At 40.9% G+C, this 19,689-nt stretch overlaps 1 protein-coding gene across 1 annotated transcript in view; it reads left to right on the plus strand.

Moving 5' to 3' along the window:
* gba2 (glucosidase, beta (bile acid) 2) overlaps positions 1-14,777 on the plus strand; it is a 45,467-nt gene extending 30,690 nt beyond the window's left edge. The window contains exons 12-16 of the mRNA XM_060938680.1: positions 1,785-1,891; positions 9,271-9,413; positions 10,233-10,348; positions 12,929-13,120; positions 13,785-14,777. Coding sequence (XP_060794663.1) covers positions 1,785-1,891; positions 9,271-9,413; positions 10,233-10,348; positions 12,929-13,120; positions 13,785-14,051 — 825 coding nt within the window. The 3' untranslated portion in view covers positions 14,052-14,777. The remainder of the gene's footprint in view (positions 1-1,784; positions 1,892-9,270; positions 9,414-10,232; positions 10,349-12,928; positions 13,121-13,784) is intronic.
* The last annotated feature ends 4,912 nt before the right edge of the window (positions 14,778-19,689 follow it).

Raw genomic sequence — 19,689 nt, forward strand, 5'->3', positions numbered from 1 at the left:
GATGGTGCCTCAGTCCTCTTTCTGTTCACACCAGTTCCTCTAGAGCCCTCAGACCCCCAGTGCATGGAATTCTGGGTAATTTTCTCTTGAATCAAAATGTCTGCTGCCATGCTTGCCCTGCTGTATTCTTTGATCAAAATAGTGCGGATTAAGGAAAATAAATTTATTCCAGCGGCTGTGGTAAGTTCCAAAAGGAAGTTGAGTTTCCCTGCTACAGTCACGTGACCAACTACGGCAAACGAAGAAGGTTAAACTACAGTGAAAAAGGCGAAGTGAACCCGGTGCGCTTTTTGTTCACAATGCGCAGATTAGGCAAACCGTACCATTGATTTTTAGCGAACCGTACTGAGACCACCTCCTGAGGTGGTCTCAGTTCGGTTCGCTTTAAAGGGGTCTGGGTACGGTTGGAGTGTTCACATATGCGCAGAAAATGCTGAGTCATCGATCTGAGTTCGGTTAGATGGCTGAAAGGGACCAAGTGTGAAAACACCCTTATACGCATATTGAAATTTCGTTGAGCAAATTTTACCCTTGATTATTAAGAAACTTCTACTTTGGAAATTTAATCAAGGTGTGCTTGCTTTCTGTAATCAACTTCCCTCACGGCGGCACGGTGGTGTAGTGGTTAGTTCTGTCGCCTCACAGCAAGAAGATCCGGGTTCGAGCCCCGTGGCCGGCGAGGGCCTTTCTGTGTGGAGTTTGCATGTTCTCCCCGTGTCCGAGTGGGTTTCCTCCGGGTGCTCCGGTTTCCCCCACAGTCCAAAGACATGCAGGTTAGGTTAACTGGTGACTCTAAATTGACCGTAGGTGTGAGCGTGAATGGTTGTCTGTGTCTATGTGTCAGCCCTGTGATGACCTGGCGACTTGTCCAGGGTGTACCCCGCCTTTCGCCTGTAGTCAGCTGGGATAGGCTCCAGCTTGCCTGCGACCCTGTAGAACAGGATAAAGTGGCTAGAGATAATGAGATGAGATGAGAACTTCCCTCACAATTTTTATCCCCCTGGCCAAAAGGCCCGAAGGGGGATTGTTGTGGCGATGTCTGTCTATCCCAGGAAGAGTACTCACCTTCTGAAATCGACTCCTCTCAATTTTTGGAGGAATTTCACAAAACTTGATAGGATTCTTTGTTATATGTCAGTAATACGCATATTGACATTTTGTTCAATTCAGTCACATTTTACCAGAGTTATGGCATAGTTGCCAACAGGGGATATTGTGCACTCTTGTTACGATGAGTTGATGACATGATGCAGTCAGAAAACCTGTGAGGTGAAAAGTAGAGTCAACAAGAGAGGACCTATACTGTGTTTAACTTACCACTGAAGTGAGAAGTTGGAGCTCATAATTGCATCATTTTCTCTCATGTGTTTGCGAAAAGACCAGGTGCTGTTTTGCTGGTAATGTGAGGTTGCACAAAGTACTAAATGCTGAGGTGCAAATAATTGTGATGGGTAGTTTTAGTAGTAGAACATTTTTTGCTAAGGGTTTTAGTATTCTTTAAATAAATCCACTTCAAGTAAAGTGTAGATATTTCATATTTTTCCATATCAGATTAAGTCAATTACTGTAATTAGACTTTTAAAGTCATCTTTACCAAAGGTACCAATAATTATGGATCTAACTATAAATAAGCTATAAGGTTTACTATTTTGTTTTAGTAACATGAAAGACTATTTGCAGCATGACTTTATTATTATTATTCTTATTATTATATCTAGTACATGCACCTTACCTGTGGATGAGCATGTCCTTCAGCTTACCTGATGTTGGTTTGGTTCTCTCAGGTGGTTATGGAGACTGAAATGAAATTTGATAAAGATGGGGACGGCCTCATAGAGAACTCTGGCTATGCCGACCAGACCTATGATGGATGGACTGTAACAGGACCCAGGTTAGTTGTAAGGGGCGTGAGAGATAATGAGTGAGGTTTGTTTTGTGTAGTCCTATGGACAAAGAAGCAGGCATGGTTTAAAAAAAAAAAAAAACGTATGTGAAGTATGAGCCTTGTTTTTTCAGTGAAAAATAGTTCATACACGTTAATTCTGTTGTGAATGCAGTACAGACAAAGATTACATTAAGAAAAAAGTACAAAACAGCTAAATACAAGCTGTACTGACCCCATTACAAAGAGTGCATTGTTAATTCTCGGTTTATTCAGAAACTAGAACCGTTGTTATTCCCTTTTATTATTTTTTTGGGGGTATGTCCTTTTATTGCTGTGCTGTATCCCTTATAGAAAGATATACACAAGAGGACATGAAATCCATGGGCTCAAATTAACCCCACAGGCTTCCACAGGACAAAAAATTTGCATCTAGTTTCAAATACCACATTCTTGTGATTCATGACATTCACTGAAAAGCTTTAAAGGAAAACAAAACCCAAAAATAAATGGCGTTTTTCGATCACGCCAAGTGCCCTGATGTGCCTGCCACACATTTATTTAAAAATTAAAAAAACACCAAAAAATTAACAATTGATCCATTTTAAAAGTTATGACATTGCTAAAAAATAGGCTTACCTGGACGCACAGCCATTTGTGCTGAAACCAGATATGTGCTTGTGACAATCAGATCACTAAGACTACGTTCAGACTGCACCCTGAAACGACCCATATCCGATTTTTTTGCCCATATGGGACCTGTATCCGATTTGTTATTGACAATCTGAACGACACAGATCCGATTTTTTCACATGCGACCCAGGCCGCTTGGATATGTGGTCCTAAATCCGATGCATATCCGTTATTTTCACATGCGACTGCAGTCTGACCGGACAGGTCGCATTCATGCGACCTACACGTCATCAACAAGAGACAAACGTCACTATTCTACGTTGGCTAACCCCGCCTCTTTGGTGGAAAACAACAACATTTGTACAGTTTTCAGAATTTAAATAGACTTTTATAGAATTGATCAAGCTAATGGTGGATTTGGTAGGGACCTGGATGTTGATCTGTTAGCCTGATTAAATAAAACAGTTTCTATAACTGATTTATAACTTAAACCATCCTGTATTACAAGATTGTTCTGGAAATTTCCAGTAATTTGACACCTTCGGTCTCATTAGTGTGCTGCCCCCATTAATCAGATTATTGTGCGAGTTCCACCGCTGCCACAAAAACCACATCGCCAGGTCTCGCCTCATCTCCATCGCAAACTGCACTGGTGTTTCTGCACCTTGAGCCAGCGCTGAGAGAAGTTGCAGAATTCAGCTGGCTATAAACAATCTAAATAAATATTTATAAAAATGTAGAAAAAGTTTATTAATATGACGAAATAAATATGTGCAAATTATTAAGCCTGAATTAAGAGTTTGGTAATACAGCGGCCGTATCCCAAATGACCGCCTACTGAAGCTCGAGTGCACTATATAGAGTTTAAAAATCCATTACTTCCTAGTAACATGTAGTGCACTTGTATAGAAATTAGAGAGACATTTAGGAGTCAACCCTCATTACCAGGCTACACGTTTTCATTTCAGTTCAGAAACAAAAACACACACGAGACCTCACACTTTAACACTAACCAGATAATTAAACAAACAAACAAAAAAAAAGAAATCATTAAACTTGAAGAGTGCGCTTTTTTTTTTTGTTTACGTATTACGTAGATGTGCTTATTACGTGTCAATTTGCGCATGCGGGACACTTTTGGGTCGTTTTCCGTTCATATTGGAGATCGCATACAAGTCTCATATAATTGGTAATGTGAACGGCCTAACAAAAAAAATCGGATTTCACAACAAATCGGATATGGGTCGTTTCAGGTTGCAGTCTGAACGTAGTGTAATATGCCGTTTACCTTAGTAACACAGAGCCACCAAATAAAAGCTTCTAATAAAAAAAAATTAAATCCCTGGCGCTACTGGTGTGTGTGTGTGTGTGTGTTTTCACTGCTTCAACAGGGTTAAATGCAGAGAAAGAACTTCACTGTGCTGTAATGTAAATAAAGGGTTCTAATTCTAAAAAATCTAATCAGAAATTTTGTGTAACCATGTGATTTTTACTGGCAACAAAATGTACAAATCAACAGACTTCAGTTTTATGAAGTTTAAATCTCACTTGGCTAGATGACGCATACGCTGTACTGACACAGATGCTAAGTAAAAAATTCCATTATCATAGCAATGCCATTCTTTCCATCTAAAAAGATTGCATTCTCAGTGAATAAGAGACCCCCCCCCCCCAAAAAAAAAAAAAAAATCTGTGAGTAGCAGGCGATAGTGTTTATAGGCAGCAAACAGCCTCCTGGGTGGGTGTGTTCGTTCGTTCGTTCGTTCACGGCTTCAGGGACTGATCTTATTTTTTTACAGCCAAATGCTTGACACACTCCGGCATCTTTGCGATTGTTTACAACAATTTAGAAGTGATGTATATCCACTACAGCTCAGCTTGGGTTAGTCATGTGGTGGGTAAGTGACATCACAGTTTGATGTCTGAGCGCAATATATGAACCCCAGAGAGACTAAGATGTCGGCGCCCAGGTACATTATTTTGTTTTTTTTCTTTTAAAATAAAATCTGTACACAGTATGCAGGGACAAATATAAACAACTGAACACTCAAACATGTCTTGTATGGATATTATCTGTCCGTATAAAGGAGCTTATTTTTTGGGTTTTGTTCGATTTTAATGTCAAACCAGTGTTTGATTTGCTAGATTTGTTCTTGATCTTCCTACACCAGAGAGGGTGGAGGTTTGATTTTGCAAATCACTAGCCACAACATTCAAATGTGCAAGTAGCAGTTAAATCATCCTAGGTGAGTTATTAGATTAGATTAGATAGAACTTTATTGATCCCTTTGGGCGGGTTCCCTCAGGGAAATTAAGATTCCAGCAGCATCATTACAGATAAACAGAAAAAAGAAATAGAGAAAACTTCTAGATAAATTAAAATAAATTAAGTATTTACATATACAAATATAAAAAGAATAAGATGTGGTGTAGTGGTTAGTGCTGTTGCCTCACAGCAAGAAGGTCCGGGGAGGGGAGATATTGCGCTTTATATTGCACATTGTGTTGCACATTGTCCGGTATTGCTTATTGTTAGGCTAGGCTACTGTTCCTTCCCATCCTCTGTCCTGTTACCCCTCCTCCCCCCCAGAGAGGAGTTGTACAGTCTGATGGCGTGAGGGACAAAGGAGTTTTTGAGTCTGTTAGTCCTGCACTTGGGAAGGAGCATTCTGTCACTGAACAGGCTCCTCTGGTTGCTGATGACGGTGTGCAGAGGGTGACTGGCATCGTCCATGATGTTCAATAGTTTGTCCATAGTCCTCTTCTCTGCCACCGTCACCAGAGAGTCCAGCTTCATGCCGACCACAGAGCCGGCCCACCTGATCAGTTTGTCCAGCCTGGATGTGTCCTCCTTGGATGTGCTGCCCCCCCAGCACACCACGGTGTAAAACAGGACACTGGCGACCACAGACTGATAGAACATCCACAGGAGTTTCCTGCAGATGTTAAAGGACTGCAGCCTCCTAAGGAAGTATAGCCTGCTCTGTCCCTTCCTGTATAAGTGTTTGGTGTTGCAAGTCCAGTCCAGCTTGCTGTCCAGCCACAGTCCGAGGTACTTGTAGGAATCCACAGCCTCCGCCTCGACTCCCTCGATCAGAACTGGTTGTGACCTTGGTCTGGACCTCCCAAAGTCAATGACCACCTCCTTGGTCTTCGTTATAAGGTTATATGCAATTTTCTGAACTTGTCCAATATGGCCAAAGGTTTGTGGACACCTGACCATCACACCCGTATGTGGGCCTTCCCCAAGCACACCATCCTAGAGGATGTCTTTGCATACATAAAGGACATTTTAAAATATCCTTTCACTCAGAAGCTTAGGGGCCCAACCTGTTCCAGCATGACAGTAACCCCTGTGCACAAAGCGAGGTCCATAAAGACATGGTTTGCTAACACTAGTGTGGAAGAGCTCAATTTGCTTGTACACAGCCCTAACATTAACCTCACTTTATATATCATACTTTGGGATGAGCTGAAACAGTGACTGCACCCCCAGGCCTCATCCTATGATTCAACATCCAAACATCAGTGCCTTGACCTTACAAATGTTCTTGTGGCTGAACGGGCAAATCCCCACAGACGCACTCCAAAATGCAATGGAACGCCTTCCCAGAATAGTGAAGTTTAAAATAACAGCATGGGGGATAAATCTGGAATGGGATATTCAAAACACACATGGGCATGATCGTCAGGTGCCCACAAACTTTTGGGCATGTAGTGTATCTTTAGTCATTCATCTTCAGTAACCATTTTATCCTGGTCAAATGTTGAACACTAGTCGTGAGTCAGGAATATACAGGGCACCATGCACATACTCATTCATACTTGATAGCAATTTAGTGTAGCCAGTCCACCTACCTACTAGCATTTTTGGGAGGTGGGAGGAAAGCAGAAGTACCTGTTACAGCACTTTGCCATCCTGTTTAACATGCAGTACCAGTCAAAAGTTTGGGGACACCTTCTAATTCAATGGTTTTTCTTTCTTTCTTTTTTTTATTAATTAAAAGACTTAAAAGTAATGATGGATGTCGTTTCTCTTTACTTAGTTGAGCGGTTCTTGACATAATATGGATTACTACAGTTGTGGAATAGGGCTATTTACTGTATCTTTTATTATTTATTGTTTGACATCAAACACATTAAGGTGGCAAGAAATTACACTAATTAACTTTTGACGAGGCACCTGTTAATTGAAAAGCATTCCAGGTGACTACCTCATGAAGCTGGTTAAGAGAATGCCAATAGTGTGTAAAGCGTCAAGGTAAACGATGGCTATTTTGAAAAATCAAAGATATGAAAACGTGTTTTGCTTTATTTACCACATAATACATGGAACACATATGGAATTATTTCATAGTTTTGATGTCTTCAGTTTTGTTCTACAAATGTAGAAAATGGCCACAATACAGAAAAACTTATAAGTCCAAACATTTGACTGGTACTAGAGCGGCAGCTACAATTATCGACACCTTTTCAGATTTGCCAATAAAAAAACAATTTTACAAAGGTGAGTTTGTTACAACAGTTATTGGTTAATCAACCGGAAGACCCACCTCACCCTTTGATCTTGTCGTCTGATGACACAGCTCATTACCAGAGATATAATTTTGTTTTTTTTTTTAGCACAGTCAGCAATTTGAGGAAAACCTGGATGTTATCATTGCAGGCAAGCATGGTGGAAAGATCATGGGCATGTTTTTACTGATCAAATTCACCGATATTTTATGATCTTGTCGAAAGCTACTTTGTTTATTTGACAGTCACCATTTTGTATCTAAATATGCGTTTGAGAATCACGTGAGGTGTCGATAATAGTGATCACTTTCACTGGTGTCCACCATTATCGACACCCTGTGGAATTAAGTGACCTTTACAACTGTTACGGATCGATCTTTGTGTAGCATTGTAATTGTTGAAGTAGATGAAGTACTTTAAAAGTGCTGTGATTTATGATTTTTTTTCTGATTCATAACAGAATGGAATGTTTTAGAGTATTTGGAATTCTATTGCAATAAATAGAATTAGAACAGAATTAAATTCCTAGCATATAAAAAAATTACACTCTTGAAATATTCAGATTTTTGTATTACATTCAGAATTTTTTTTTTTTTATTGCAGTTTGTTGTAAATATCTACGACATATCAGTAGACATTTTATATTTTGGTTTGAGGAATGACATGCGACCTTTGACCTGGATGTTCATGTGGTTACAATGTCAATTGCCTGTTGGCATTTATTGGTAAACTACAAAACTAGAAATTAATACAAACAACAACGAATGATTAACAAAACGTGATCTATGAAAATAGCGGGTAGAAAGTGGAACAAAAATATTTTCTGACAGGTTAAACATTACGGTATCAGTTAATGTGTTTACAAACATTAGAATTACTTCCTCATTTACGTAAACACAGACATCCATATATTTATATAAAATATATTTTGTACTAAATACAAGTCTGTGTGGGTGGCACGGTGGTGTAGTGGTTAGCGCTGTCGCCTCACAGCAAGAAGGTCCGGGTTCGAGCCCCGTGGCCGGCGAGGGCCTTTCTGTGCGGAGTTTGCATGTTCTCCCCGTGTCCGCGTGGGTTTCCTCCAGGTGCTCCGGTTTCACCCACAGTCCAAAGACATGCAGGTTAGGTTAACTGGTGACTCTAAATTGACCGTAGGTGTGAATGTGAGTGTGAATGGTTGTCTGTGTCTATGTGTCAGCCCTGTGATGACCTGGCGACTTGTCCAGGGTGTACCCCGCCTTTCGCCCATAGTCAGCTGGGATAGGCTCCAGCTTGCCTGCGACCCTGTAGAACAGGATAAAGCGGCTACAGATAATGAGATGAGATGAGACAAGTCTGTGTAAAACAAATTGTAAATAAAAACTATTTTGTTAATGTAATACCACATACTGATTTTTTTTTTTTAATTTTTTTAATATAAATAACCAGGGGCGGCACGGTGGTGTAGTGGTTAGCGCTGTCGCCTCACAGCAAGAAGGTCCTGGGTTCGAGCCCCGGGGCCGGCGAGGGCCTTTCTGTGCGGAGTTTGCATGTTCTTCCCGTGTCCGCGTGGGTTTCCTCCGGGTGCTCCGGTTTCCCCCACAGTCCAAAGACATGCAGGTTAGGTTAACTGGTGACTCTAAATTGACCGTAGGTGTGAATGTGAGTGTGAATGGTTGTCTGTGTCTGTCAGCCCTGTGATGACCTGGCGACTTGTCCAGGGTGTACCCCGCCTTTCGCCCGTAGTCAGCTGGGATAGGCTCCAGCTTGCCTGCGACCCTGTAGAAGGATAAAGTGGCTAGAGATAATGTGGTGTGATGTGATGTGATAAATAACCAGCTGGCTGTCGATAATTGTGGAATGGTGTCCCGCAATCTGATATGCTAAGTAATCGGGAATCCACTATTTTTATTTTATTTTTTTCCAGGGCAAGTTTGAGTAATTATTCATGCACAATTTACATATTGAAAGTTTTTTCTACTTTTGCAGTGGCCAAAAGATCATTAAGGTGTCGATAATTAATTGTAGCTGCTGCTCTATGTTCCATATGTTATTTCATAGTTTATGTTTTCACTTTTGTTCTACAATGTAGAAAATGGTCAAAATACAGAAAAACTTAAGGAAGTGTGTCCAAACTTTTGACTGGTACTATATCTTAAAATAAGGGGTATACAGCAAATGTTTTGGGGACGGGGGGGAAAAAACACTGTGTAATAATACTTTTTTTTAACTAGTTGCTGTTAATTTGTTGTGTTTTTTAGTGCATATTGTGGGGGTCTGTGGCTGGCCTCGGTGTGTGTAATGTGTAAGATGGCACAACTTCTGAAAAGTGACTCCTTGTATGAGCGCTACAGAGACATCTTAAAGCGAGGCAGCGCCGCCTTCGATAAACTACTGTGGAATGGTGAGTTTACCCTTGGACTGAAATTAAGTGATGATAATTCAGCCCAGTCAAGAGATGACGGTACATCTGAAGGGAGAAAACTAGACTCGTTACTGAGGCCCTGATTTATTGAGATCCCATATAACGCACTAAGTTGTGTTTGCATGGGGGTAAATTGTGTACACAAACAGTGGGCATGTTGAGAACGATTTAAATTAAAAAAAATTGTCCCATGCAAAGTAGGGGTGGAAACAATATGTAAATTAGGTTTTACATGTGATATTTGTTCTTAATAACGAACTCCTGAAAGAGTAAAACTGAAACTAAACCTACCCACACACAATTACAAACCCAATGTTGAGTAAAGGCTGGGAGACGTGTTGAAAAACCATTCAAAATACAGTATGAACTCAAAATAAGAATACCTGATATGTTCATACAGCACGGTATATGAAAATCTTGTCTATATTTAAATGCCTTTGGCATCAGAGATGTGAATGTGCAGTGAATTTAATAGAAACTTAGATTTAGTCTTGATAAACTAGTGAATAGGAGAATTTTGCCCTCTTTTGCTGAAAATTACTTTAGGAAATTTAATACATGGTCTCCAGACATGTTTAGTATAAATTTAATCTATTTGCCTTGACTCTGCCCTGTATTTTGCACTTTTGTGCAAAAACACCCCAAATAGCATATTCACTAAGGCTAACGTGGAAAAAAAATGTTATACATGAACCTTGAGTAAAATCCAGTATTAACTTGGTGGACAATCTCAAACTTATTCTTACTTCCAACTTCTTCATTTTTCTTCCCTCCTGCGGCTCTGCCTTTTACTTCCAGGCAAGTACTATAACTATGACAGCAGCGCGCGAAGCATGTCCAACAGTGTGATGTCTGACCAGTGTGCAGGCCAGTGGTTCCTCAGGGCATCTGGACTAGGAGATGATGAATTTGAGGTTGGTTCTGTAATCCTTTTCCGCAGATTTTTTTTAAGACTATTATTCTTGTAGGGCTTCTGCTTTGCCATAAACACACTAGCCTCGTAGCACAAGCATACATTTTGATGATGCAGGCCAGGAAAGATAAATATGGATTTTAAGGGATTCTCAAACCTTTCTATGAAACGACAGTATTTTGAAGAAACCGTAAGGTTTTTTTTTTCATCTCATCTCATTATCTGTAGCCGCTTTATCCTGTTCTACAGGGTCGCAGGCAAGCTGGAGCCTATCCCAGCTGACTATGGGCGAAAGGCGGGGTACACCCTGGACAAGTCGCCAGGTCATCACAGGGCTGACACATATGGCCCTTTTCCACTACCCTTTATCAGCTCACTTCAGCCCGACACGGCTCGCATTTCGACTATCTAAGAACAGCACGACTCAGCTCGCTTCAGCCTTGCTCAGCCCCCAAAACTCACACGGTTTTGGAGTAGGGCTGAAGCGAGCCAAACCGAGCTGAGTGAGGCTAGGGGCGTGAGCAGACACTCCCCTGTGCACTGATTGGTGAGGAGTGTCCTCACATGCCCACACACGCCCCGCGAGCACGCTGGGATCTGTAAACACCGTAAACCCGGAAGAAGAAGAAGAAGAATTACGAATTACGAGAATTATGAAGCCTTATGCGCCTCGCCTCATCTATACGCTCTTGCCAGTATCTGTTGGCGTTGTCGGTGACAACAAGCCACAGCACCAAGACCAGCAACACTAACGACTCCATGTCCTCCATGTTTATTGTTTACTATCCGGGTCGTGAGACTACCGCTTAAAAGATCACTGATGTCACTGTTTGCGCCACCTAACGACATCACGTGACGTCCACCCACTTTCGCTAACTCCACCCAATTTGTCCACCCACTTCCAGCCAGCATGGTTCAGCGCGGTTGTAGTTGAAATGCAACTCCAACAGCCCCGCTCAGCCCGACTCAGCCCAACTCAGCCGCATTGGTAGTGGAAAAGCGGCAATAGAGACGGACAACCATTCACACTCGCATTCACACCTACGGTCAATTTAGAGTCACCAGTTAACCTAACCTGCATGTCTTTGGACTGTGGGGGAAACCGGAGCACCCGGAGGAAACCCACGCGGACACGAGGAGAACATGCAAACTCCACACAGGAAGGCCCTCGTTGGCCGCGGGGCTCGAACCCAGACCTTCTTGCTGTGAGGCGACAGCGCTAACCACTACAACACTGTGCTGCCCAGGGTTTTTTTTTTTTTTTTAAAGCCAGCTTGATTTCCCAGATTATGCAGAACTTCAAACTGAAAGTACATATAGAACCCACTCTCTAAAACCCACCAATGCCAAATATAGACATCTCAAATTCAAATTTATTTTATTTGTTTATCTCTAAAGCTTTTCCAAGTTTCTAAGCAGCAGAAAAATTGTCTATCCTTATAGAAGAAGGAAAATAAATAAATAGATAAATTTTCATTCTCAGTTACTGTAAAAATGGAGTGACTGACTACATCTTGATTCCTCTACAGTAGCTCGATGAATACATTTAGTCAACTATTTGGATTACAAGATGTCAGACTTTAATATATGATTGATAAAATGTCAATTCAGGGTCATGAAGTGGGCTTGTAGAATCATGTTTCATCAAGCTACAATGTGTTGTCTTGCAGTCATGTATAATAAAAACATTACATAGTGTATATTACATGGTGGCACGAAGATATGAAGTTTATCTTTGAGTGGTCAAAATATTTCACTTGGGAATTATTTTTCAACACAAGTAGATAAACTTTGTATCTTCAAATCAATGTATAAATTTCTTTTTATTTTATAGACATGTACAAAACTACAAAAGTTAATCAAAACAATTCCTCGATATCCTCACTAGTGAAGATGTATGGAAAAAATGTCACTCATTTTGTGAGAAAAATACGAATGGTGTATTTCCCAGTAAAACACTAGTGTCTAATATAATATTACAATTTATTATATTGGACACTAGTGTTTTACTGGGAAATACTCCACTCATATATTTTTCATACAAGCTACATCTGGGATGTTGAATGACATTTTTCAACATGTCACTCGTGAGGTTATTGATGAATTTTTGATAAATGTGGGTACTTTGTGAATGTGTCTATATTATAATAAGAAAATCACATGTTGGTTTGAAGAGGTCAAGTTTATCTTCTTGTGTTGGAAAAACTCGTATTTTTCATACAAAATGCATCGCAGATCTGAGTGACTTATTTCCCGATATTTCACTCAGATGACATCACTCCTAATGTTTTCCTGCTGATTTGACATGCTGTCAAAATGGTGAACCAGTTCAGAATGAAAATTCTTTTGATTAACTTGCATTTTTTTTTGTGGATAGGTCTATATAATTATAAAGAATATTATATGGTGGAACGAAGATATGAAGTTTATCTTCTCGTGTTGAAAAATATCACTCGCTCGCTTCACCACTCGAAGATAAACTTCATATCTTTGCTCGACCATGTAATATCCTCCATGTATATCATGTGTTAACACAAGTAGAAACATAAATGCGTAACTTGGGTCAATTACTTTCTTCAAGGTTTTCCCGAAGGAGAAGATCCACAGTGCACTGAGAAGCGTGTTTGATTTGAACGTGATGAGATTTGCAGGAGGGCAGATGGGGGCTGTGAACGGCATGAGACCGGAGGGTGTGCCAGATCGCTCCAGCGTCCAGTCAGATGAGGTTTGGGTTGGTGTAGTCTATGGACTGGCAGCTACTATGATTCAGGAGGTCAGTATGGAGTTTGGTGGCCATATTTACGGATAACATACAATTGCTGGTCTATTATTATTATGTAGCAGCACAGTGTATAAAATCATGCAGATATAGTTCAAGAGCTTCAGCTAACGTTCACATCAAATTACAAAATGGTGAATGAAATAAAATTGGACCCCAATGACTTTCACCATAGCTGCTTTTTTTTTTTTGTTAAATTTTCACCTTTTCTGCTCACAGTGGTTATAAAAAGTGGTTAAATTACCAAAGCCTGGTCATTCATCTCTGAACTCTCTCTCACCAACAAGGCATTTCCACCTGCAGACCTGCCACATGCTGGATGTTTTTTTTTTTTCTTTTTTTTTTTCCCAAAGCATTCTGCATCACCTCTGTAGACCGTTGTGCATGAAAATCCGAGGAGATCAGCACTTTCAGACCAGCCCATCTGGTACCAACAACTACGCCACTGTGAAACTCACCTTTTCTCCTCATTCTGCTTAATGTGAACATTAACTGAAGCCCTCCTGTGTCTGCATGATTTTATGTGTTGTGTTGCTATCACATGATTAGCTGATTTGAATAATTTCATGAATGGGCCAGTGTACAGCTGTTCATTATCTCTTGGTCCTCATTAGTATGTAATTGTTAATAACGTCAGCTGTCTCGCTCATTCTCTCAGGGTCTATTAGAGGAAGGTCTTCACACTGCTGAAGGTTGCTATCGGACTGTGTGGGAGCAGACAGGAATGGCCTTTCAGACTCCTGAGGCATACTGTGAAAAAGGGATCTATCGCTCCTTGGCTTACATGAGACCTCTCAGCATCTGGGCCATACAGCTGGCTCTGGACAATCGGACAAATATGAGCAAGACTATGAAACCAGACAGTGAGGCAGCTTGTTCAGAGACTGATTTACAGGATGAACTGGTTAAAGAGAACTGCCATTAATGACTTGTGCATGATCTTCTGAACTCCATGCACACTACTTTTCACACTAGATTAAAGTGGACGTTTACTTCCTGCAGCTAAGTTTGTGATTCCATGTAGCAGCTTAGAGTATAGTTTTGAGAATAATGGTGCTTCCGTTTGGAGCACCAAGTTTTATATACAGTCGATAAACACAATCTCAGTCCTGGGATACACTGCTTAAGACTTTAGGTAAAGCAGAGAGAGCTAGAGAGTTCAGGCATGAGCATTCTAGTTCAGGCATTTCTACAGTTAAAATTATTTCATACAAATATTTACATTTAGCAATTGTATATTTTGTTCATTTTATTATCACTACAGTAGTCCAATCCTGATGTTAGTGTAATAAACACACATCAAGATTGAGTTGCTATGTTATGATTGATGTTTCCAATAGTTTGATTTACACTGTATTCTGGATTGCACAAGTTTATGCATACATTGAGGTGTACGGTGTGATGTAATTAGGGGATAAGCTTTAAAAAAATGAGTTTTGGACACTCATTTTGCATCTCTTGCTTTACACATCGGTTTATTTTAAAACCACTCTAGGTATATGCTTTGATCTATATATTCCTGTAAAGATGTATTTCCAACCGAGCATGTAATGCACATACTTCAGCAGCTGTGTACTAGTAAAACTGAGAGAAATTGAAAAAAGTATCCACCATGTTGAACAACATCGTGAATATTAAATGGTCAATTGCATTTTTTGTCCATTGCATGAAATCTAAATGAGTTGACATTTTAGGCAGCAGGAAATGATGTGCATAATGTGTCAGTGAAGACTTTCCGCAATAAAAATATGCCTGCTCATTAACAGTAAGGTCTAGACAACAAAGCTATCTATTCATCCTTGTGTTGAGGCAGATGGTTTATTTGGCAGCTCAAGTGAGATACACTCAGTTGCTGCTTCATTACGACCCCGATTCCAAAAAAGTTGGGACAAAGTACAAATTGTAAATTAAAACGGAATGCAATAATTTACAAATCTCAAAAACTGATATTGTATTCACAATAGAACATAGACAACATATCAAATGTCGAAAGTGAGACATTTTGAAATTTCATGCCAAATATTGGCTCATTTGAAATTTCATGACAGCAACATATCTCAAAAAAGTTGGGACAGGGGCAATAAGAGGCTGGAAAAGTTAAAGGTACAAAAAAGGAACAGCTGGAGGACCAAATTGCAACTCATTAGGTCAACTGGCAATAGGTCATTAACATGACTGGGTATAAAAAGAGCATCTTGGAGTGGCAGCGGCTCTCAGAAGTAAAGATGGGAAGAGGATCACCAATCCTCCTAATTCTGTGCCGACAAATAGTGGAGCAATATCAGAAAGGAGTTCGACAGTGTAAAATTGCAAAGAGTTTGAACATATCATCATCTACAGTGCATAATATCATCAAAAGATTCAGAGAATCTGGAAGAATCTCTGTGCGTAAGGGTCAAGGCCGGAAAACCATACTGGGTGCCCGTGATCTTCGGGCCCTTAGACGGCACTGCATCACATACAGGCATGCTTCTGTATTGGAAATCACAAAATGGGCTCAGGAATATTTCCAGAGAACATTATTTGTGAACACAATTCACCGTGCCATCCGCCGTTGCCAGCTAAAACTCTATAGTTCAAAGAAGAAGCCGTATCTAAACATGATACAGAAGCGCAGACGTCTTCTCTGGGCCAAGGCTCATTTAAAATGGACTGTGGCAAAGTGGAAAACTGTTCTGTGGTCAGACGAATCAAAATTTGAAGTTCTTTATGGAAATCAGGGACGCCGTGTCATTCGGACTAAAGAGGAGAAAGACGACCCAAGTTGTTATCAGCGCTCAGTTCAGAAGCCTGCATCTCTGATGGTATGGGGTTGCATTAGTGCGTGTGGCATGGGCAGCTTACACATCTGGAAAGACACCATCAATGCTGAAAGGTATATCCAGGTTCTAGAGCAACATATGCTCCCATCCAGACGACGTCTCTTTCAGGGAAGACCTTGCATTGTCCAACATGCCAAACCACATACTGCATCGATTACAGCATCATGGCTGCATAGAAGAAGGGTCCGGGTACTGAACTGGCCAGCCTGCAGTCCAGATCTTTCACCCATAGAAAACATTTGGCACATCATAAAACGGAAGATACGACAAAAAAGACCTAAGACAGTTGAGCAACTAGAATCCTACATTAGACAAGAATGGGTTAACATTCCTATCCCTAAACTTGAGCAACTTGTCTCCTCAGTCCCCAGACGTTTACAGACTGTTGTAAAGAGAAAAGGGGATGTCTCACAGTGGTAAACATGGCCTTGTCCCAACTTTGAGATTTGTTGTCATGAAATTTAAAATCACCTAATTTTTCTCTTTAAATGATACATTTTCTCAGTTTAAACATTTGATATGTCATCTATGTTCTATTCTGAATAAAATATGGAATTTTGAAACTTCCACATCATTGCATTCCGTTTTTATTTACAATTTGTACTTTGTCCCAACTTTTTTGGAAGCGGGGTTGTAGAATAAACCTGGGCTCCCTTACCATGCACATGCTTTTTGTTGGTACACAATTACTGAGTGTAGCCTATTGGTTGCTTTGCAAAGTTTGTCAACTCTGCCTTTTTTTAAATATATTATTTAACTTGTCAGAAGCTGATCCTGGTGTACAGCTAGATCACAACAGATTGTGCCTGGGTAAAGAGCTACACACTCTAACTGTATAATCTCTAACTACGAAGTGGACAAACAAGGTAGGTGTGGAATAAAATGGCTAGGAAGCAGGGCCGTAACTACCATTGAGGACACCGAGGTCATGTCCTCTGCATTTTTTTCCCACGGTATTTTTTTTTTTCACTCAGAAATGTGAAATTAATATATGATGAAAATCGTTCTGACTTTGATCGGTGGAAAATTCTAAATTCAGCTTGCATCCCCCTGTTCTCATTTGTTTGTCTAAAAATAAAGTCCACATAATCATTTTTAAACGAAGCTGAAATATCCAACATTGGAAACATTTCATATCAGGCAGCCTCGCGATAGTCAGCTCAGCACCACGGGATATACAAGAGCTGAGAAGTGTTCTCATCAAGGTCCGACTCCGCAGCCAGGCAGTTTGTCAATTAGTCGTGGAATCTGAAAATTGACATAAGATGAAGAATTCTACTACACTAAAACAAACCAAACTCAGCTCTGGAAAGTCAACAAGTGAGAGAAAAAGAAAGAGGGAAGAAGGTGAGTTAATTTTGCCAGTCACTGACAGTTATGTGCCGGAATGCTTATGATCATTAACAGTGCAATTTTAATTAGCATTTCAAGCAGCAACAGTCGAAGCCACTTAGCTAGATAGGATTTTCGTTTTCCAGGCGGCACAAACTCTTTTATTCTCTCGTCTCGATTTGATTTGGTGCGTTTCAGATCAGAAAAGGCTGGACAGTCGTGACCTGTTGTTTATGAAGTTATTGGGTGCTGATGAGACTTGAGCTATTTTGCTAACTTACCAGACTATAGGCTAACGAGAACACAAGACACTATTGTTTTGATCATTGGTTGTATTTTCGAACGGAAATGAAAACGGGTAGCAAACTAATGTTCACATTTTATTTACAACATGATGTACCACCTCTGACTGCTTTCTGTCAATCATGAGCAGCCCAGCCGCGTTCACAGCTCCTCCTCCAATCACCAGCTGGAGATGAGCCTCCTCTCGGGAAGTCTTGTCCCGCCCCTCTTATTGACTCCCATCTCCAGTGAGGCTCAGTCTCCGAATGGAGCATTTTAGTCGGTTTTGTCCAATAACCGTCTAGTATTTTGCTATTGAAAAGGGCAGATATTTTTTAAAAAGCAATTGAAGTCCATTCAGGCTCGGCTAGATTGCGTTGTCTCACTCACTCACACTAACTCACTCACACTCTCTCACTCACTCACACTAACTCACTCACTCACACTCTCACTCACTCACACTCTCTCACTCACTCACACTAACTCACTCACTCACACTCTCATTCTCACTCACTCACACTCTCTCACTCACTCACACTAACTCACTCACTCAAACTCTCACCCACTCACTCACGCACACACAAAATACTTTTGTGATCGTGCAGTTTTGAAATTGTTAAAATAAACATGTTCACCTACATGTTCATCTTGTTGGGCTTGTGATTTTGACTCGTTTCCAAAATGTATGAAAAGTCACCATATTAGGACATTTTTTTTTTTTTTGGCAAATAAGATGCATCGCAATGTTTGACCTCGGTATTTGAAAAATCCTGGTTATGGCCCTGCTAGGAAGATATACTACTTGTATCGGTACTCCCCCCCCCCCCATACACAAAAACGCATCACAGTCAACAATGCTATACCTACATTGCACATTCATTCATCCATTTAACTAATAATGCTTTTTCTTGCGGGGGTTGTGGTGGTCAACCTCAACTTCTCTATCTGCAGCGAGAGTCCAGCTCCTCTTGAGGGGTCCCCAGAAGTTCTCAGGCCAGCTGAGAGAGATGATATCTCTCCACTTGGCCCTGAATCAAGTATAATATGAGGAGGAGCTGACCTGAGACTTGACCTAATGTATAGATACAAGATGGGTGCACCTAATAAACTGCAACTGGATGTATGTGGAGGCTGAGGTGGGGTTTACATTAGACCGTATCAGCAGACTCATCAGATTAACATTTTTAAAACGATTAGTGTGCACATAGCAACGCCAATACACGATTCGCGTGCACACAGCAACGCCAATACACGGATACGCTCGGCTCCGCAGGCATCCTGCGCTCCAAATCACTCCGCTCTGAACAGCGAGTGCCCTCTGGAGGGTGCGCACTCCGGCCCTGCACAGCTCACAGAGCGCGCGAGTGAAGCGCACGAGCAGTGATTTGGGACTGAGCCGCTGTGTGTGTGATCTCGGTGTATATCGGGCATGCGCATCACTTACCACTTGCAAGTGGAAGGATGGCAAGCCTAAAGACAATCATAACTACACAATGGGCAGTATTTGCATCAGTATTTGCAGTATTTTCATACTTTTATACTCTTTAATGAAAGGTGATACAAGGCGGAAGTCCGCGCCCTTTTTCAGCAGTCGCGTCACATGACCAACGCCAGCGAATCAGGAAGGTGGATGTCACAGTGACGTTGTCCAATGACGACGCCAGCTAGAGCTCAGCACAGCGTATCCGCGTATTCTCAATGTTTACACAGCACCAGACCAGACACGATCTGGATTGAATACGTGGACCCTGGCGGATTCCCGTTTCCCGGCGTTTCCAGGCGTTTTAATGTAAACGGACAGTGCATCCACGAAGAAAACGAGACAGATACGGTCCAATGTAAACTTGGCCTGAATGACATGATTGTGGAATCTCATGGTTGTATGAAAATGATGGCTATTAGCTCTTTTAGTAGCAATCATCTAACAGGCCTACCTGAATTCATTTCCCCCCTTTTTCATACTTTGTGTGGTGTTAGTCTGTGTTGGCATCTTTCTGAATTCAGCTGTACAGGCACTTTGGAAAATATAGATTTCAATAAATTAAAGAATTTGGAATTTAGATGTTTTTTTTTACTTTGTGGGAACCAACAATATTCATTAGAGTTTAGGGAAGTTAAAAACTTTTT

Source organism: Neoarius graeffei, chromosome 1 (genome assembly GCF_027579695.1).
Source record: "Neoarius graeffei isolate fNeoGra1 chromosome 1, fNeoGra1.pri, whole genome shotgun sequence".
NCBI classification, from domain to species: Eukaryota; Metazoa; Chordata; class Actinopteri; order Siluriformes; family Ariidae; genus Neoarius; species Neoarius graeffei.